We start from the raw sequence: 18657 nt of genomic DNA on the forward strand, positions 1-18657 counted from the left end.
CCTACAGGGCAGATCCACCGATCCACTTCATATGGAGGTCAAACTGAAAGTGGACGTACTTGAAACATGTCTGAAAATCCCACAGAAAACTGTTCATCCATGACAGTCGGCCACAGTTAAAGTCTGTAAACTGTGACGGATGATCACAGCAGAAAAATACTGTTTGTGTCGTCCGCAGGAGCGAGTTTGTCTGATCTGCTGCTTCGTGTCGTGTCTCTGGTCGTCTGCGTGCTTCAGTTTCAGACTTCATTTTATCCTCCCAGATCTCAGCTTCTAACGTGACGACGTGTTATTACTGATGTAAGTGAAAGACAAACCCACAGAAAGACCCAGCTGATGACTGGGTAGAAACTGGACTGGATTTCAGGACTCACGTCAAATGGCAGAACCTCCACCGATGTGTTGAAAAGTTTGTCTCCTGGATGTTCGATGTTCCCACTCCGAAAGAAATACCTGTCAGACAGACAGACAGACGGACAGACGGACAGACAAACGGACAGACAGACAGACAGAGTCAGGTTAATATATACTGAAGAATCTGTTTCTTCGTATGAGCGCTGGAGCACCACGGCGGGTCTAAAAGTCTGAGTTAGTGATGCCTGCTTTGAGGTACCCTATTGTGGTACCAGAACTCATTGGTACCCTTGAGTCCATGTAACTATCCTCTAGCTCTCTGTGACTGCAGCTCTTTAATGCCCTGGAACCCTACAGTACCAGTACACACTACACAGTACACAGTACACAGTACACAGTACACAGTACACAGAGGGTGTGAGGGCACTATAGGGTTAGGGTTAGGTCTCAACCTCCAGGCATCTCTGGTATCCCAGAGAGCTTGCCGCTCTAGTACCTTTGGCTGTCCCTGAAACAGTCTGAGCTCAAAGTACCCTGTAGTACCTTGTACTACCCTGGTACCTGTTAGTACCCCTTGCATAATGTAACCTTTGTAACACTCTGGTAGTGCTGGGACTCTGTACATCGAGTACCTTTTGATCACACGTAGGTGCTCCTGAACCCATGTGACCCCCAGATCCCCTCTAGAACCCCATTCAGCTCTGGTATCTTCTGCATAACTCGTAGGTATCCACTGACAGTCCTGGGACTGTGTAACCTCTCGTGCCTTTGCTGCCTGAGATGTGAACCTTTGTACCATCATGGTACCATGAAAGACCCTGGTACACCTCACACCCTGCTACTGGTAATACACCTCTAATGAACCTGAGACCCATTAACTCCTGGTGTCCTCTGGAGCCCCTCATGTCCTCAGACTTCAGCTAATCTATGGTGCCCCAAAGCACATGTAGACCTTGGTATCATCTGGTACTCTTCACACCCCGTAACCTTTTGTAACCTTAGACCTCACACTCTATAACTCTCTGGGACCAACCTCTCAATGCGGACAGGTGTGAAGAATCGTATCCGTATGAAGTCCCCCGCTACAGGGGTGAAGGCCCAGAAGAAGTCCTCCCCCAGATAGGCTTTCTCAAGGGTGAAGTGCTGGTACGTCTTCAGGCTGGTCGTCACCTCAGCCAGCGGGTTGGCGTGACCCTTATGGAGGGTCTGCTTCCCAAAGTCCTTATCCTGGAACACAATATGGAGTTAGTTGAGTTAAAATTTGTCAGAGGATTTAAGCTGTTAAATCTTATTTATAATTAAGAGAAGTGGATTCAGGTATCACTCATGTTCTACAGTGCGTTTGTGTTGACGGGCTGTATCACCAGAGAGTCGACAGACACGCTGAGATGAAGCACTGCGCACTGACCAGAAAATAACATGAGCCATCATCCTGGACTGCCAACAGCCTTTTGCACAGACTGGTATCATTGCCAGCGTTGCTAGCTGTCCTTGATGACTAATCCGGCTTCAGTTCAGCACAGAAACTCACAAAGATAGTGGAAACGTGGCATGACATCACTGCTGTGTGTTATTTTAGAGACATTTCTTCGTTTGGAGAAGAAGAGCACTTCAGAGACCAGTTTCCAGCTCCAGACTGGAAATCCAGGCAGTCCGATGCTGGTCAGTGTCACCAGTTTTAAGCCTTATTTTGGTTGTGGGATCATTTTGATTAAATGTGTAAAAGCATTTTTCAAGACTGTTCTCACTAGAACAAAATGCAGCTTTGAATGTTAATGAATGAATGAATGAATGAATGAATGACTGTTCACTGTTTGAGCTGCTGACAGCTGAATAAAAGCAGGAACTGATTTTCTCTGAAGGGTCACGAGACAAAAAGGTTTGGAACCAGTTTCTTCAGAAGACACATGATTTATTTCTTTTAATCAACAGCTTCTTTTCACTCCAGTGACTCTTGGAGATCTTCCACAGTAGTTTCTCACATTCCAACAAATCTCTTGACCCGACTATCTTTTATCACAGATTGTCTGCAGATGAATAAATCCCACGTTCAGGTTGATTCTTTTAATTCTGCTCTGATTTTAAAACTCAGGACTTATTTTTTACTAAACCGAGGTGCACGTCTCAGGCTGGAGGGTAATAGCTACATTTAGCCTCCATCTCCAGCCTCCCACGCAGGCTGGCCTCTGTGGTTCAATCCCCACATCAAGGAGGCGCTGGTCCGGGACAGACCGATCAATATCCAATTGATTGGAGCAGATTGCAGCAGCAGTCAGCGGGGCTAATATCCATCGCTCTTAACACAGTAATCAGCGGCGAGGCGAGGCGAGGCTCCGAGCTGCTGGCAGGAAGCGAAGCTGCCACCGCTGTGAGATACTGCAGTTTGGGTCTGAACGCTGCGCTGAGCCGACAACTGCAGAGGCTTTCAATCCTCATCTCTACAGGCTGAACTGGGACTGAACCGCTCTCTGTCTCAGACGCACTGAGCTCTCCACTCCCACTCTGACAGCTGACCAGTAAAACCAGTCTGCTTCCCAGTGCTGGAAGAAGCACCGAAAGCTTTCATCTTCAGCTCAAACACAGAGTTTTTTCTGAGGAGCATCCAGAGAAATACTGTGCCAGACTTTGTGGGAGACGTCTTCGTCCCACTTGTACTCAATCGTTTTAATCTTGAACTAACTCTAACAAACATTATTTATTTGTTTTTTCATGGACTTAACTTCATTAGTGTATTTGCTGCCACTCCAGAGAAACAACATCCTCAGTGAACAGAAGGCTCTGCAGAGGTCCTCTGTCTGTCTCTGCTGACAGAGCTGCACTGTGACCATAACAGCTCGTCAGTGACCCCTGCAGGCTCACATTTCTGAGTGTGATGTTTGGCCTTCCTCACACGTCATACAGACACTCAGAAGCTGTTTCACGGTGTGACGGCCTCTCAGCACTGCTCACTTTGCTTTCTGTCTCCAGGGCTGCAGACAGCTGCTGATGAACCTGCACACACCTGAGCCCGGTGTGGCCTTTGTGCTTCAGTCCTGTGGACAGATGTCCTTTTCTTTGCTTTTGTATCATCATCATCATCATCATCATCATCATCATCATCATCCATGCAGCACGTTTTCACTCGTCCACTGGCTTCACAGCCCCTCCCATCGACTGCGTCTTTGTGCTTATTCACATGAACCCATCGTTAACTCCACCTGCGTGTCTCCTGGTTTTGTCTCAGTCTGACAGAAATGTGTGTTTGCACTTGTGAATGAAATGAAATGAACTGTGGTTTGCTCCAGGCTTGCTGCTCGTCATGTACAGATCATTTGATCACGCAGTGTTCAGCACGTGAGCGTCGAGGTGTTAAAGCAGAGCGCCGAGATTGAGCTCAACTATTTTCCCACCAAGAAAGAAAAAGCTGCAACACAGAACCGCTCCAGAGAAAATGGCCGTCAGTACTTACACAGTAACAGTACTCCATAAAAATAAAATACTACCATTTAAAAGTATTCATGTAAACTAAATGTGCCGATGAATTAAACATGAAGAGTGACTAAAGAGTAGAAATATGACTTTAATGTGCGACTGGCTGACCTCCACTGTCAGATGATGTCATTAGTGTGTCGTATACTGCAGAGCTGCACACACACACACACACACACGCAGACACACACACACACACGCAGACACACACACACACGCGTACACACACACACGCGTACACACACACACACACACGCACACACTCGTTACCTTGAGTTTCTGTATTTTTCCAGCCAGAGAGGAGTGGGTGCCAACGTGTTGGAAGAGAGAGGGTTTGAAGCGGATCCTCAGGTTGGCTTTCTGCCTGTCGCAGTGTTTCTGACGAGGTGCAAACAGGAATAATTACAAACACATAATCTGTTCAAATCCCTCACAGAAACACAGCAGCACGTCCTGAGAGCGCGCCGGCGGTACGGCGGACGCTCCGTCCGTTCGGCCTGTGGCAGAAACTCACCGCGTCCTTCTCCGGGTTGCACACCTTGACCCACATGATGTGGTCCAGCAGCCAGTCGATGGGTTTGTCTTTGTAGAACATCAGCATGAACTCCACGATGAGCGACAGGTCCAGAGACTTAAACATCTTACCTGCCAGAGAAGAAGAGGGTTCAGCTTAACGCACCTGTTCTGCCCTCCAGGTGCTTTCTGTGACCAGGTGGATCGAAGTGTTCGACGAAACTGAGACACGAAACGAATCAGTCTGTTTTACTGTCACTAAACTCTGTGTATGGTTACTAATATGAGATGAACGTGAGAAAAAATGTCAACAATCTGCAGGACTAAAATACCCATGAGCCTTAGCTGCTGCTGTGTGGAGAAGACGCCAGTCAGAGGCTCCATCTGTCAATCATACAATCCTCACACGTTCAGTTTAAAATAACAAAAAAGACAAATTTATCTTTGAAATTCATGAAACAATGATTTCAGACAGAAGCAGACAAAAGCAATGAAATGTTCGTGAAGATTAGCCGGAAGTAAGCTAGCAGGCGCTGATGTCAGTGCCACAAAATGTCTGAAAATGCGTCTGTCAAACATAATCTTATATTCTAATATAACTTTATTATTATTATATTATAGTTGTTTAGCAACATACGACCAGAAAGACGGAGCTGCGACGTTTTAATCGTTGGTCTTAGGATATTCTGTTTTTAACGTTACGAAAAGACAAAAGGCTACGAGAACGAGGGCTAACGACGCTCTGGTAATATCTCCAGTTTGACTGTACGTCCAAAAATCCAACAGAAGCGCCATCATGTCTAATCTAATGATGTCACACGCTAACTCTTAGTAGCACTCAGCTATTAGACTACTGAAGGTAGTGAGCTAGTTAGCCAGGCATGCTAACGCTAGCACAGACGAGCCCAGTAATCCATGTAAACAAATCACTTCAGCATGTGGAGAAATACGAAGAACGACACACCTGCTGAGTATAGCTGTGTTTGCTGAGCTCTGATTGGACCACTGCTGTTCAGGTGAGGCCTTTAGCAAACAGGCTCGCTCACAGTGCAGCTGTCCGGCTGATTCTGGATCTGTGCGAGGGGACGTCCACTGGACTAAAGGTCACAAACCAACAGACCGTCTCAGTGGACTGAACGAAGGACGGGGGACAACTGAGAGGCCGACGCAGACCTCGGTCCCGCTCGTGCCCCCTTCTGGTCCGTCCTGATCTGTTTGGATGCCCCCCCGCAGACGTGAACCAGGCCGCGCTGAAGCTAAACTTAGCAAATGCAAACCCCATCTGAGCAGCTGAATTAGAGAGCGGCCCTGCAGCGCTGCAGCTCGCTCCTCCGTCTCTTTTCATTCAGTGAGTCAGCTTCACCCTGATGAATTCATTACAGCAGCCGCCGCTCGCAGGCCGCCCGGGGTCGGGGGGGGGGGGGGCACACAAGGTCACAAACGAGGAGCAGAGGGAGGACTGGGGGGAGGCGGAGGTGATGCTCGGACAGTTGGGATGGAGAAAGACGAACGTCCATGTGTGAAATCAACATCCAGCTCAGAGACGAGACTCCTGCTGGGCTCCATCGCTCCACTCCTCCGCCTGTATTCACCTCCCTCTCCCTCCCTCCATCCCTCTCTCTCCCTCCATCCCTCTCCCTCCCTCCATCCCTCCCTCTCTTTCTCTCCACCCCCCCCCCTTCTCTATCATCCCTCCATCAAACTCGCTTTCAAAGGCTTTGTGGGGACAAACAGCTGAAAGTTTAGCAGGAAGTTGTGTAAACCAGATTCGTCCAAACGAGTGAACACAACCTCACAGAGACAGAGTCCATGTTGAGCTCCGTATTGATCGGATGTATTGATCCTCCTCGAAGGATAATGACTGTCCTCACATCCTCGGTGGATGTGAGGACAGTCGGAGGAGCTCCAGGTTTATTTAGTGTGAAAACAAGAGGTGGAATCAGAGCTGTCCGTCCAAAGGAGGAGGAGGAGGAGAGGAGGAGGTGGGGAGGAGGAGGAGGAGAGGAGGAGGTGGAGGAGGAGGAGCAGGAGAGGAGGAGGAGGAGGAGCAGGAGAGGGGGAGGAGGAGAAAGAGGAGGGGAGGAGGAGAAAGAGGAGAGGAGGAGGAAGGGGAGGAGGAGAGGAGAAGAGGAAGAGGAGGGGAGGAGGAGGAGGAGAGGAGGAGCAGGAGAGGAGGAGGAGGAGAGGAGAGAAGGAGGTGGGGAGGAGGAGGAGCAGGAGGAGGAGGAGAGGAGGAGGAGGAGCAGGAGGAGCAGGAGAGGAGGAGGAGGAGGGGAGGAGGAGAGGAGGAGGTGGGGAGGAGGAGGAGCAGGAGAGGAGGAGGAGGAAGAGGAGAGGAGGAGGAGAGACCAAAGAGGCGGAGCATGACTGACAAGCTGCGATGAAGAACGTATTGAAGACAGAGTGAGTGTGCTCCTATGTCTCTGTCTGTGTGAGGACATTTTGTCTCGTCCTCACTCCTTCACAGAGCTGCTCAGTCTGTCCAAGTGAGACACATCTGTCTTCGTCAGCTCAGTCCTCCGCTCCGGGGGGGGAGTAACTGAGTACATGTACTCAAGTACTTTTCAAGATACTTGTACTCCAGTACTGAAAGATTTTCCTATTCTGCAGTAAAATAACAGCAAACAGTTAAACTCAGTGAATGTTTGGTTAAGGCTGAGGTAAGTTTAAGGCTTACTTAAGTTTAAGTTTAAGTAGTTTAAATACAACACTGGTCTTGGGTACTGTGTGTGTGTGTGTGTGTGTGTGTGTGTGTGTGTGTGTGTGTGTGTGTGTGTGTGTGTGTGTGTGTGTGTGTGTGTGTGTGTGTGTGTGTGCACGCGCGCGTTTGTATTTATATTTTATACATGTTTGATTATATTTTCTCTATTTTTGAACAGGAGGATCAATAAAGGATGATCCTCTCTTATCTTACCTTATCTTATCTTAACAGGTGTAAAGGTAACTTCACCTGTCGAGTCCTGAAAGTGTTTCTGACAGTTTTCATGAAGTCATTTGATGCTTTCGTGTATTTTATGATGATTTTGTCCTGATTTCATTTTCATTGTGTTTCTTTTTGGTTTTGTTCAAGTGAAGCAGTTTTGTTAACAGCTAAAGTCTCATAATAACACTGAAACTCTTTATGTGGCAGAAAATTAAAGCTCGACGCAGAAAGAACGGAGCTGACTTTGAAGGACGGACGTGTTTTATTTGACATTTTTGATGCTTTTCAGGAAACACAGATTGAAGGACTGAAGGTGAAAAGACTCGTGTCCATTAAATCTGGACTAAACTTCCTCCAAAGGTTAGTTTATTTAGTGGTTTGTCAGTTCGTTGGACGTATTTAAAAGCTCTTTCTCTAGATTTCTTGTGTGTCGTCTTCGTTTGCAGGCCAAACATTTTAAAACTGTTCAGGTTACATGGATCATAAAATCCTTCAGGAGGAGAACTCGGACCCTCGGCTCGTTTCATATTTGATGGAGGAAACGTCGTCACACCTGTTCAGGAGAAGCCTGTTGCGGTTGTGAACGCCTCACACTGAGTCCGCTCCTCAGGTTTCAGTTTGAGGTTTCGGGTTTTGCTGCTGAAGCTGATCGAGGCGTCGTTTTAAAGAAGCTGGTTTGTTGTTGAGCGCTCGCTGCGTTTCAGCCTCTGGAGGCAAACGAGGCGCTTGACTCCTCTAACGACGGCTCAGCACTCAGGGACCTATTAGAGGGAAGTGGAGCAGCAAAGCCTCATGGGAAGAGGACGATGCCGGGTAATCTGTGTGTGTGTGTGTGTGTGTGTGTGTGTGTGTGTGTGACAGGCTGTGAGTGTGAGTGTGTGTATTTTCATGTTTTTTCTGATTTGGACTTCGCTTCAGTCTTTTGACCTTGATGTAATTTAGTTTGAGTAACTTTCACTTTCCGTCTTTTTGTCACAAACGACAAACATTTGAGTCTTTTCGGTCTAATTGTTGTCATGCATTTTTAATTTTTATGTCTCATAACCATTTTGAGGTTACAGCTGTCTCCACCTCAGTGTGCCGTTGCCATGGTGACGTCCTCAAACGTCTGTCTGACCGACCCTCCAAAACCAAAAAGATTCAGTTTCAAACCAAACCCGCAAAAATCCTCCAGAAGCTGAACGAGCGTCTGAGGAGCTGCAGATGAACTTCCTGTCCGTCTGTGAATTCAGTCCTTTCATCTCGTTGACTACCTGCACGTCTTCAACACGTGAGGCGGCAGCGGACGTCTTCCCTCGCAGAGACACGGCTCAGTCCTGAGGACATCATGTGAATCGATGATGTGACAATCCGTCCGGCCTCCACCTGTCAGAGCTGGAAACACATCTGAGGAAAAACCTGACCTCAGATCAGCTCTGACCTCAGATCAGCTCTGACCTCAGATCAGCTCATGGGTCCAGAGTAACGCCTGCGCTGCTCACCTCGGCGTCGGCCGACTGGATCCAGGACAGAAGTCACTGATCAGTCTTTGATTAGAAAGCAGATCAGACGCAGGTCGACGCTTCAGTTCATCTGCAGGATTTAACTGAACCATCAGGAGGAAGACCAGAGTTCAGCTTCACGTCCTGCCAGAGGCTCCGCACCCCCCAACCGTCCACCGACTCACTTTGCAGACCTTTTGACCACGTCTCACAGTCTGCGTCTCACAGTCTGCGTCTCACAGTCTACGTCTCACAGTCTGCGTCTCACAGTCTGCGTCTCACAGTCTACGTCTCACAGTCTATGTCTCAGTCTACGTCTCACAGTCTTCGTCTCAGTCTACGTCTCACAGTCTACGTCTCACAGTCTACGTCTCACAGTCTACGTCTCAGTCTACGTCTCACAGTCTACGTCTCACAGTCTACGTCTCAGTCTACGTCTCACAGTCTATGTCTCAGTCTACGTCTCACAGTCTATGTCTCAGTCTACGTCTCACAGTCTATGTCTCAGTCTACGTCTCACAGTCTACGTCTCACAGTCTATGTCTCACAGTCTACGTCTCAGTCTACGTCTCACAGTCTGCGTCTCACAGTCTACGTCTCACAGTCTGCGTCTCACAGTCTGCGTCTCACAGTCTGCGTCTCACAGTCTGTGTCTCACAGTCTACGTCTCACAGTCTGCGTCTCACAGTCTGTCTCACAGTCTATGTCTCAGTCTACGTCTCACAGTCTATGTCTCAGTCTACGTCTCACAGTCTATGTCTCAGTCTACGTCTCACAGTCTATGTCTCAGTCTACGTCTCACAGTCTACGTCTAACAGTCTACGTCTCACAGTCACAAACAGTCTACGTCTCACAGTCTATGTCTCAGTCTACGTCTCACAGTCTGCGTCTCACAGTCTGCGTCTCACAGTCTACGTCTCACAGTCTGCGTCTCCACCGACTCACTTTGCAGACCTTTTGACCACGTCTCACAGTCTACGTCTCACAGTCTGCGTCTCACAGTCTACGTCTCACAGTCTGCGTCTCACAGTCTATGTCTCACAGTCTATGTCTCACAGTCTGCGTCTCACAGTCTGCGTCTCACAGTCTATGTCTCACAGTCTTCGTCTCAGTCTACGTCTCACAGTCTATGTCTCACAGTCTATGTCTCAGTCTACGTCTCACAGTCTGCGTCTCACAGTCTGCGTCTCACAGTCTGTGTCTCACAGTCTACGTCTCACAGTCTGCGTCTCCACCGACTCACTTTGCAGACCTTTTGACCACGTCTCACAGTCTACGTCTCACAGTCTGCGTCTCACAGTCTGCGTCTCACAGTCTATGTCTCACAGTCTATGTCTCACAGTCTGCGTCTCACAGTCTGCGTCTCACAGTCTACGTCTCACAGTCTACGTCTCACAGTCTTCGTCTCAGTCTACGTCTCACAGTCTACGTCTCACAGTCTACGTCTCACAGTCTTCGTCTCAGTCTACGTCTCACAGTCTTCGTCTCAGTCTACGTCTCACAGTCTACGTCTCACAGTCTACGTCTCACAGTCTTCGTCTCAGTCTACGTCTCAGTCTACGTCTCACAGTCTGCGTCTCACAGTCTACGTCTCACAGTCTGCGTCTCACAGTCTACGTCTCACAGTCTACATCTCACAGTCTGCGTCTCACCGTCTACGTCTCACAGTCTACGTCTCACAGTCTGCGTCTCACAGTCTACGTCTCACAGTCTTCGTCTCACAGTCTATGTCTCACAGTCTGCGTCTCACAGTCTGCGTCTCACAGTCTATGTCTCACAGTCTGCGTCTCACTGTCTACGTCTCACAGTCTACGTCTCACAGTCTGCGTCTCACAGTCTACGTCTCACAGTCTGCGTCTCACAGTCTGCGTCTCACAGTCTATGTCTCACAGTCTGCGTCTCACTGTCTACGTCTCACAGTCTACGTCTCACAGTCTGCGTCTCACAGTCTACGTCTCACAGTCTGCGTCTCACAGTCTGTCTCACAGTCTATGTCTCAGTCTACGTCTCACAGTCTATGTCTCAGTCTACGTCTCACAGTCTACGTCTCACAGTCTACAGCCACAAACGACAACAACCCTGAACACAAGAAAGCTGCGACACCGTGTGAAACATCATTAAAGAGAATTAAAGAGTCAGAGTCAATATATCTGAAGTCTGAGCTCATCAGCTTCATTCATTCTGGGGGCAGTTGGACTCTGTGACCTTCAGGTCTGCTTCTTTCATCAAATCAAGATTTTGTGGACGTCCAGGACTCACAGTGTCCTTTTAGACGTTACAGGGACGCCTTCATACGTGCTGAGACCTGATCAGAGAAGAAGAAGCTGGTCGAGCGGCTCCACCCTTCACTGCTCTTCATCCTGATGGAGGAAACAGCAGAACTCACCGATGAAGCCGAGCTGAGAGAACTCCAGGATCATCCACTCCTCCAGAGGCTGCTGCAGCGCAAAGTTCTTCATGGTGGTGAAGTAGTTCGGACGAGCGACTATGTCGTCCTCTAGCTGTGAGAGAGAGAGAGAGAGAGAGAGAGGGAGAGAGAGAGAGAGAGAGACAGAGACAGAGACAGAGGGGGGGAGAAAGAGAGAGAGAGAGAGAGAGAGAGAGAGAGAGAGAGAGAGACGGGGGGGGAGGGGGGAGAGAGAGACAGAGACAGGGGGGGGGAGAGGGAGGAAGGGAGAGAGAGAGAGAGAGAGACAGAGACAGAGACAGAGGGGGGGAGAGAGAGAGAGAGAGAGAGAGAGAGAGAGACAGAGAGGGGGAGAGAGAGAGAGAAAGAGAGAGAGAGACAGAGGGGGGGAGGGGGGGGAGAGAGAGAGAGACAGAGACAGAGGGGGGGAGAGAGAGAGGGAGGAAGGGAGAGAGAGAGAGACAGAGACAGAGAGAGCGAGAGAGAGAGAGAGAGAGACAAAGACAGACAGACAGACAGACAGACAGACAGACAGACAGACAGACAGAGGAAGTACTAAGCCACTGCAGTAAAAGTACAAAGTGAAAGCTTCATGTCCAAATCTGAAAAGACAGTTTGTCCATTTCTCCAATATCAGCTGGGATTATTTCTGAATATTAGCAGATTATCATCAGGATCGTTTTAGGATCCAGGACGTTCCTTTCATCGAGAACATGAATGTTTCTTTAAACAATGAACACACACGCTCTCAGCTGGTAAATGTGATTAATGTGGACAGAGAGAAGAAAAACAAACCTCTGAAGCAGATCTCAGATCAGTTTAAGTATCTTAATGTGGATGTTAACACTGTCTGAGTCCAGGACATTTCTGCCCTCAGCCAATCAGAAGACACTCTGAGGTGACTTTCAGGTGGACAGGAAGCAGCGTCACGCAGACGTTGCTCAGCACAGCGTGAGGACTCGTTAACAAACATCATCTCATTGGATAACGAGCATCAGCTGAACCACCTGAACGTTTCTGTGATCTCCGCCCTCAAGCCTGCAGACGACGCTCTGCAGCGTCCTGACAGACATCTACATCCTCCACTGTCATGGCGGGGGATGTAGATGTCTGTGTTATTACCTCCTCCACCTCCCTCCACACTCCACCCTGTCACACACACCACCGAGGAAACCCTCTGCAAAGTTCAAAGTTCAGACCCAGTTTAGGAGTCAGAGCAGCCGTTCTGGCTCGGCTGCTGTCAGAAGGCTTCGTGTGGGAGCTGCCGCCGCCACCGCCGGCAGAGATGATGGAGGCGAGATTGCTCCATCACTGGAAAATAGCCAGAAAAATCACCCCATTCAGCTCCAGCAGGGAGAGCTGCGTTCAAGGACAAACCTCGACAGCACAACAGCCCTCACATGAAGAGGCCGAGATCACACAGCGAGAAAAAACCCAAAACATTCCGACTGTGAAAACCGTGAACAGCTTCCTGGAAACAGCTTCCTGTCAGAGAGGCGAGGAAACGGTGCTCGCACTGAAAGGCCACAGTTTTAACATCAGCTGACGCCAGATCAGCTCTCACCTTTCCCCCCTTTGCTTCCTGTTTCCTCTCTTTCCTTGTTTCACTTCCCTTCTGCTGCACGAACTTTCCAAAAAAACCTTTTTAGGAACTGATGTAACATTTGAACCCGGGTCCAGGTCTGGTTCCTGGACCCAAAGAGTCTCTTTCATGGGGTTAAAAGTGGCTGGTTCAGGATCAGCTGGGGTTTGAGTGTTTAGGAAGCTGCTTCCACGTCACTGTGCTGATCTCTCTTTAGAAACTTCTGTATGATACTGTGATGTCTCCCATAATGATCAGTGCCACGTGTCCGTCCTCACTGACTGTTTCACAGGAAACGTCTCAGGTGGACGACGTGGCTGCTGAATCCTCGGCGTGCTTCTCGCTCTCTTTCATCACACGAGAGCAGAGCGGCATCTGGTTTCAGCCTTTGTCCTCTCAGATGTTGGGGAAACGGGAGGAAACGGTCTGTCTTCTTCTTTTCATCTTTAAAGGGAACAAAGACGCCACGAAGCCACAGAGACGCCTCCATTAACGGCCCTGTCAGTCTACCCACAATGCAACAGTTTCATCAGCTTCACACAGCAGCAGAATTACATCAGAGGCACTTTGGGTTTTATTGGAGAGCAGAAAGATCAGCTTATGCTGCTGGAATGTGACACATCGACGCGTCGTCTGGTCCACGCGAACACGCCGCCAATACAACGTTTTCCCGTCTGTGGAGTGTTTCCATCCACACCTGCATCAACATGTGACCTGTACCTGGACGCAGGTTGTCCTGTCAGCCAATGGAGGCTTTCACTGTGAAACACCTGAGCAGAGATTTCTGACCTACCTGGACGTAGTAAGTTCCTTTAGACTGAGCGTACATCATCAGGAAACAGTAGTCCAGGTTCTGCTTTGTCCTCCACCTGAGGAGGAGGAGGATGGAGGAAGAAGAGGAGGAGGAGGAGGGGGAAGAGGACGAAAAGAAGGAAGAAGAAGAAGATGAGGAGGAACAAGGTGGGAGGAGGAGAGAAAAATGATCAACAAGAAAAACTGTATGCCTTCCTGTAATACACTCTCTCTCTCTCACACACACACACACACACACACACACACACACACACACACACACACACACACACACACACACACACAGTAAGCTATAATAACGGGCTGCTTAGTGGATAATCAGAAAAACGCCGCCAGGGACATCCACACACACACACAGATGGAGGGTGTGTATGTGGATCCTCCCAGTGTAACCAGCACAGCAGCATCTGTTTGTCAAAACAAACATCGATGACACCTTGATACAGACACCTTCATCATCATCATCATCATCATCATCGAACAGCACAGTGTTCGGATGAAGCTCTGACGTCGTTTGAAGACAGAGTCATGTGACCTGACTCGTCTCACAGCTGAAGACACGGCGTCACAGCACAGGATTTTCCTGGTGCCCACCCTTCAGACCTCCTGACAGAAGTTCTGCTTCCTTCGCTCAAACCTTCCGTCTGAGGTTTGGAGACAAACTGAAGACAGAGACGTCACATGACTTTGTCTGTTTCCTGTTTGTGAATCATGAAGTTTGACCTCAAACGCACAAAGAAGCGTCAGAGTCGCTCCGTGTGGAGCTCGTGCAGCATGTGATGACCCTCTGACTCCCTCAGCCCTGCAGCCAGAGACGACCCCCCCCACCCCCCGTCATCTCTGTGCCTTCATTGTTCCATAAATACCCCCCAGCCTCGCCTCTTCATCGGCAGTTTGTCCTCAGTTTAAAGCGTTTTGTGACGGGAGTCAAAGGACGTTTTATAACCGCTGAAGACGACCGGAGGAAGAGCTTTTTACAGGAGAGCCGTGACGCTGACAGTCAGCTGATTCTCCACCCAAATCAGCTCCAACCACCAGCAGGACGGAGCTCAGCGCTACTCCTCAGCTCGCTCCATCACCATCACCATCATCATCATCATCATCATCACTCAAGTCAACATGGACATGCTGCCTGTGTGTTAAAGCATGAGCAACAAAAAACTATACGTCTGTCCAACAAGTACTTTTACTACTACTACTACTACTACTACTAGTCTACTTTTACTCAAATCTAATCTTGTACTCTGCACATTTACTTCGAGACAGTATTTTTACTGAGTACTCCTCCCACCGCCTGCTCACAGGTAACAAGTATGCACACTACACACCAGGTACACAAACTACACACCAGGTGCACTGATTACCTGTGGAGTGTTTTCACAGTCAATGACAGACACTGAGACAGTTTAATATGCGAGGACATGGCTGACGGCCGGTGTCTCTGTCCTCCACCTGCCTCTGAAAGACTGTCAGAGTCCACAGAGGAAACCTTCAATGGTCTCTCCTGAGACGGCGAGATGCTCCAATCGCATACAAACAGCGTCAAACGGGATGAATCGCCGCTGACATGTCGCTCGAGCGTTTCAGGACGAGACAGCTTGTACATATTTAAGGACAAAGTCTCTGAGAGTGTGGTTGGAGTGTCTCCTGTCCCTCAGACAGCTTCATGTTTATTCTTATTAAACTCCATCTGCAGAAACGTCAAACATCTGCAGATGAACGATCCACCACTGAACTCCTCTGAGTCTTTTTATAACTCATGTTTATGTTCATAGTTCGGCAGCGACCACGCTCAGTCCTTTAGGAACTAAAATGTAAGGAACTTCATCAAAATACTGGGTTTTATTGAGTGTTTCTGTTGATAAAAGCAGATCAGTCAAAGTGTCAAATGTCAGGCTGACGAAGGGAAAAGAAGAACAGGAAGTAAGTGACAAACTTTTCTCCACATCGAGCTCATTTACACTAATTTCTTCTTTAATTCTGTCATCTGACATCATCTGCAGTCCACAATTAACATAATAAAATATAAATATCATGATGACAATTCTGTTTACAGCCTGAAATCACACAAATGATTATTAAATAATCAAATACAGGATGATGCGACAGGACTCGATGAACTGAAAACTCTCATTAATGTCTTTAATAAACCTCTTACAGCTCCAGCATCCCGCCCACGACCCGCAGGAGAATCTACTGTTTTTTTATACGTTTCTACTCGTATTAAACACCGTTAGAAACTCAGATTCTCGTGACTCCACTGATCAATCACAACAGGAGGCTGAACACACCGATCAGCCTTCAGCGGCTTATTTACACCCCAGACACCTCAAACTAAGGAATTCAGTGATAACAGGGATATTACACACAGCTGGAAGTGATGCATACAGTAAATGGCCTCAATATAAACACGTATAGACAAAGTATAAGTACCTTAGACGTGATACTGATTGATTTCCTGAATATAAATGCAGATAATAATGTTAACTAAAGTCGGAACAAGATGAAGAGACATCTGCTCACTTGTCCCTCCTCTTCCTCGGCCGAGTCTTTCTACCTGTTCAGTCCTTCCTTCATACATTATGAAGCACAGAGTCCACCGAGGACGATAAAACCTCCTCCATCCCTCCAGACTCTCTGCAGGAAGAGAGCTGTTTAACTGCTGCTCCGCTCCTTCAGAGGAGGAGGAGGATGAAAATAACAGCAGACAGAGAGGAGGTGTCAAACTGAAGAACTGTCCTGAGAAGAGCACGAAAGAGATGAAGACTCAAGAAAAGCTGGAATCCACCTTTTCAAACATTTGCACTCTGAAAGCCTCTTGGAAACCCGCAAGAGTCAAACCAAACACACGTTTACACTTCAGAGTGTAACAACAGAGTGTAACAGCAGAGTGTAACAGCAGAGTGTAACAGCAGTGTGTAACAGCAGAGTGTAACAGTAGTGTATCAGCAGTGTGTAACAGTAGTGTGTAACAGCAGTGTGTAACAGTAGTGTGTAACAGCAGTGTGTAACAGTAGTGTGTAACAGCAGAGTGTAACAGCAGTGTGTAACAGCAGAGTGTAACAGCAGTGTGTAACAGCAGAGTGTAACAGCAGAGTGTAACAGCAGAGTGTAACAGTAGTGTATCAGCAGTGTGTAACAGTAGTGTGTAACAGCAGTGTGTAACAGTAGTGTGTAACAGCAGAGTGTAACAGCAGTGTGTAACAGCAGAGTGTAACAGCAGTGTGTAACAGTAGTGTGTAACAGCAGTGTGTAACAGTAGTGTGTAACAGCAGAGTGTAACAGCAGTGTGTAACAGCAGAGTGTAACAGCAGTGTGTAACAGTAGTGTGTAACAGCAGTGTGTAACAGCAGTGTGTATCAGCAGTGTGTAACAGTAGTGTGTAACAGCAGTGTGTAACAGTAGTGTGTAACAGCAGAGTGTATCAGCAGTGTGTAACAGCAGTGTGTAACAGTAGTGTGTAACAGTAGTGTGTAACAACAGAGTGTAACAGTAGTGTGTAACAGCAGAGTGTATCAGCAGTGTGTAACAGTAGTGTGTAACAGCAGAGTGTAACAGCAGTGTGTAACAGCAGTGTGTAACAGCAGAGTGTATCAGCAGTGTGTAACAGCAGTGTGTAACAGCAGTGTGTAACAGCAGAGTGTATCAGCAGTGTGTAACAGCAGTGTGTAACAGTAGTGTGTAACAGTAGTGTGTAACAGCAGTGTGTAACAACAGAGTGTAACAGTAGTGTGTAACAGCAGAGTGTAACAGCAGGAAACTTAACACCTGCGATGCTTCCCTCCCTCTCTCTCGCTCATCACTCTCTTTTTTCCTTTTCCTGCCTCCTCCCTTCCCTCCCTCCTTCCTTCCTCCTCCTCTGTCGTTCCCTGTCTCTCCACCTTTGTTTATGTTGAAGCTAATTGGTCAACAGCTTCGCAGGTCACATGACTGCTGTGATTTCACTGGAACTCATTTAAATGTGTGCTTTAAATCCAGACCTTCACTCCTCCTTTCTCCTTCCTCCATCCATGCACCTCCTTCCTTCCCTTTCATCCTCCTTTATTCACCTCCTCCACTCTCCCTTCTCTTCTTCCTTTCTTCATCCATCCCTCTCTCTAAATTTCCCTTCTGTCCTCCTTCATTCACCTCCTCCCCCCTCTCTGCACTGTTACCACGGAAACAAGACCAAAGGGGCGGAGCAACAGTTTATTAACTAAAATGATGTCACCTTGATCTGGACACTGACTCTTGAAGGAAGACTGTGTGTGTGTGTGTGTGTGTGTGTGTGTGTGTGAGTGTGTGTGTGTGTGTGTGTGTGTGGCGAACTCGCACAGTGTGGTTCAAAGCCTCATGAATTAGCCATGACAGGCTGACAGAAGCCTGGGGAACTGTTTAGCGCACACGCGCGCGCGCGCGCGCGCGCACACACACACACACACACACACACACACACACACACACACACACACACACACACACACACACACACACACACACACACACACACACACACACACACACACACACACACACACACACACACACACACACACAGTGAAACACACTGTCACTAAACTCTCTCTGATTACTGGAGCTGATAAATCACACACACGCATACAGGTAAGTGACTGTGTGTGTGTGTGTGTGTGTGTGTGTGTGTGTGTGTGTGTGTGTGTGTGTGTGAGAGCTTTAATTATGATAAACTGCAGCTATTTAAAGTCAGACTCAGAAAAGTGAAACTTATGAACTCACTCCGAGTGAAACTACTAGTTTTATTAGTTTATACAGCGTCCGGGGCCCCGCGGCCTGCGACAGCGCTGTGATGTGAAGGACCTCGTACATCACTGAAACCTCAACTCTTCAATAATGAGTCCACAGAGACGTGTGGACGTCCTTTAACGTGCAGAAGAGGCAAACGTCTCACAGATCCTCTGAGTCATGGACTCAGTTTAAATCTCCATTTAAGCCTCATGTTTCATTTAAATCCACGTTCAGGTTCTGAGCAGGAAGCTGACCAAGGACCACTTCAGCAGAGTCACATGATCCACTGTGGAGGTCAAAGGTCAGGACAAAACGCCTGATTAGGACGAGGTTTTCAGACTCTGACCTGCTGACATCAGCAGCCTCAACCTCA

General features: G+C 48.1%; 2 protein-coding genes across 3 annotated transcripts in view; both read right to left on the bottom strand.

Annotated features, from left to right (window-relative positions):
• Positions 1-18657, bottom strand: part of canx (calnexin) — a 283863-nt gene that overhangs the window by 26976 nt on the left and 238230 nt on the right. The window lies entirely within an intron of this gene.
• mgat4b (alpha-1,3-mannosyl-glycoprotein 4-beta-N-acetylglucosaminyltransferase B) overlaps positions 1-18657 on the bottom strand; it is a 70936-nt gene that overhangs the window by 11479 nt on the left and 40800 nt on the right. For both annotated transcript variants that reach the window (XR_011602191.1, XM_070963220.1), the window contains exons 7-12: positions 13522-13597; positions 11126-11240; positions 4337-4467; positions 4093-4200; positions 1388-1581; positions 375-453 (exon numbers count right to left, since the gene is read on the bottom strand). Coding sequence is in view for 1 of the 2 variants with exons in the window: in XM_070963220.1 (XP_070819321.1) it covers positions 375-453; positions 1388-1581; positions 4093-4200; positions 4337-4467; positions 11126-11240; positions 13522-13597 (703 nt within the window). In the remaining variant the exon portion in view is untranslated. The remainder of the gene's footprint in view (positions 1-374; positions 454-1387; positions 1582-4092; positions 4201-4336; positions 4468-11125; positions 11241-13521; positions 13598-18657) is intronic.

Source organism: Chaetodon trifascialis, chromosome 5 (genome assembly GCF_039877785.1).
Source record: "Chaetodon trifascialis isolate fChaTrf1 chromosome 5, fChaTrf1.hap1, whole genome shotgun sequence".
Lineage (NCBI taxonomy): Eukaryota > Metazoa > Chordata > Actinopteri > Chaetodontiformes > Chaetodontidae > Chaetodon > Chaetodon trifascialis.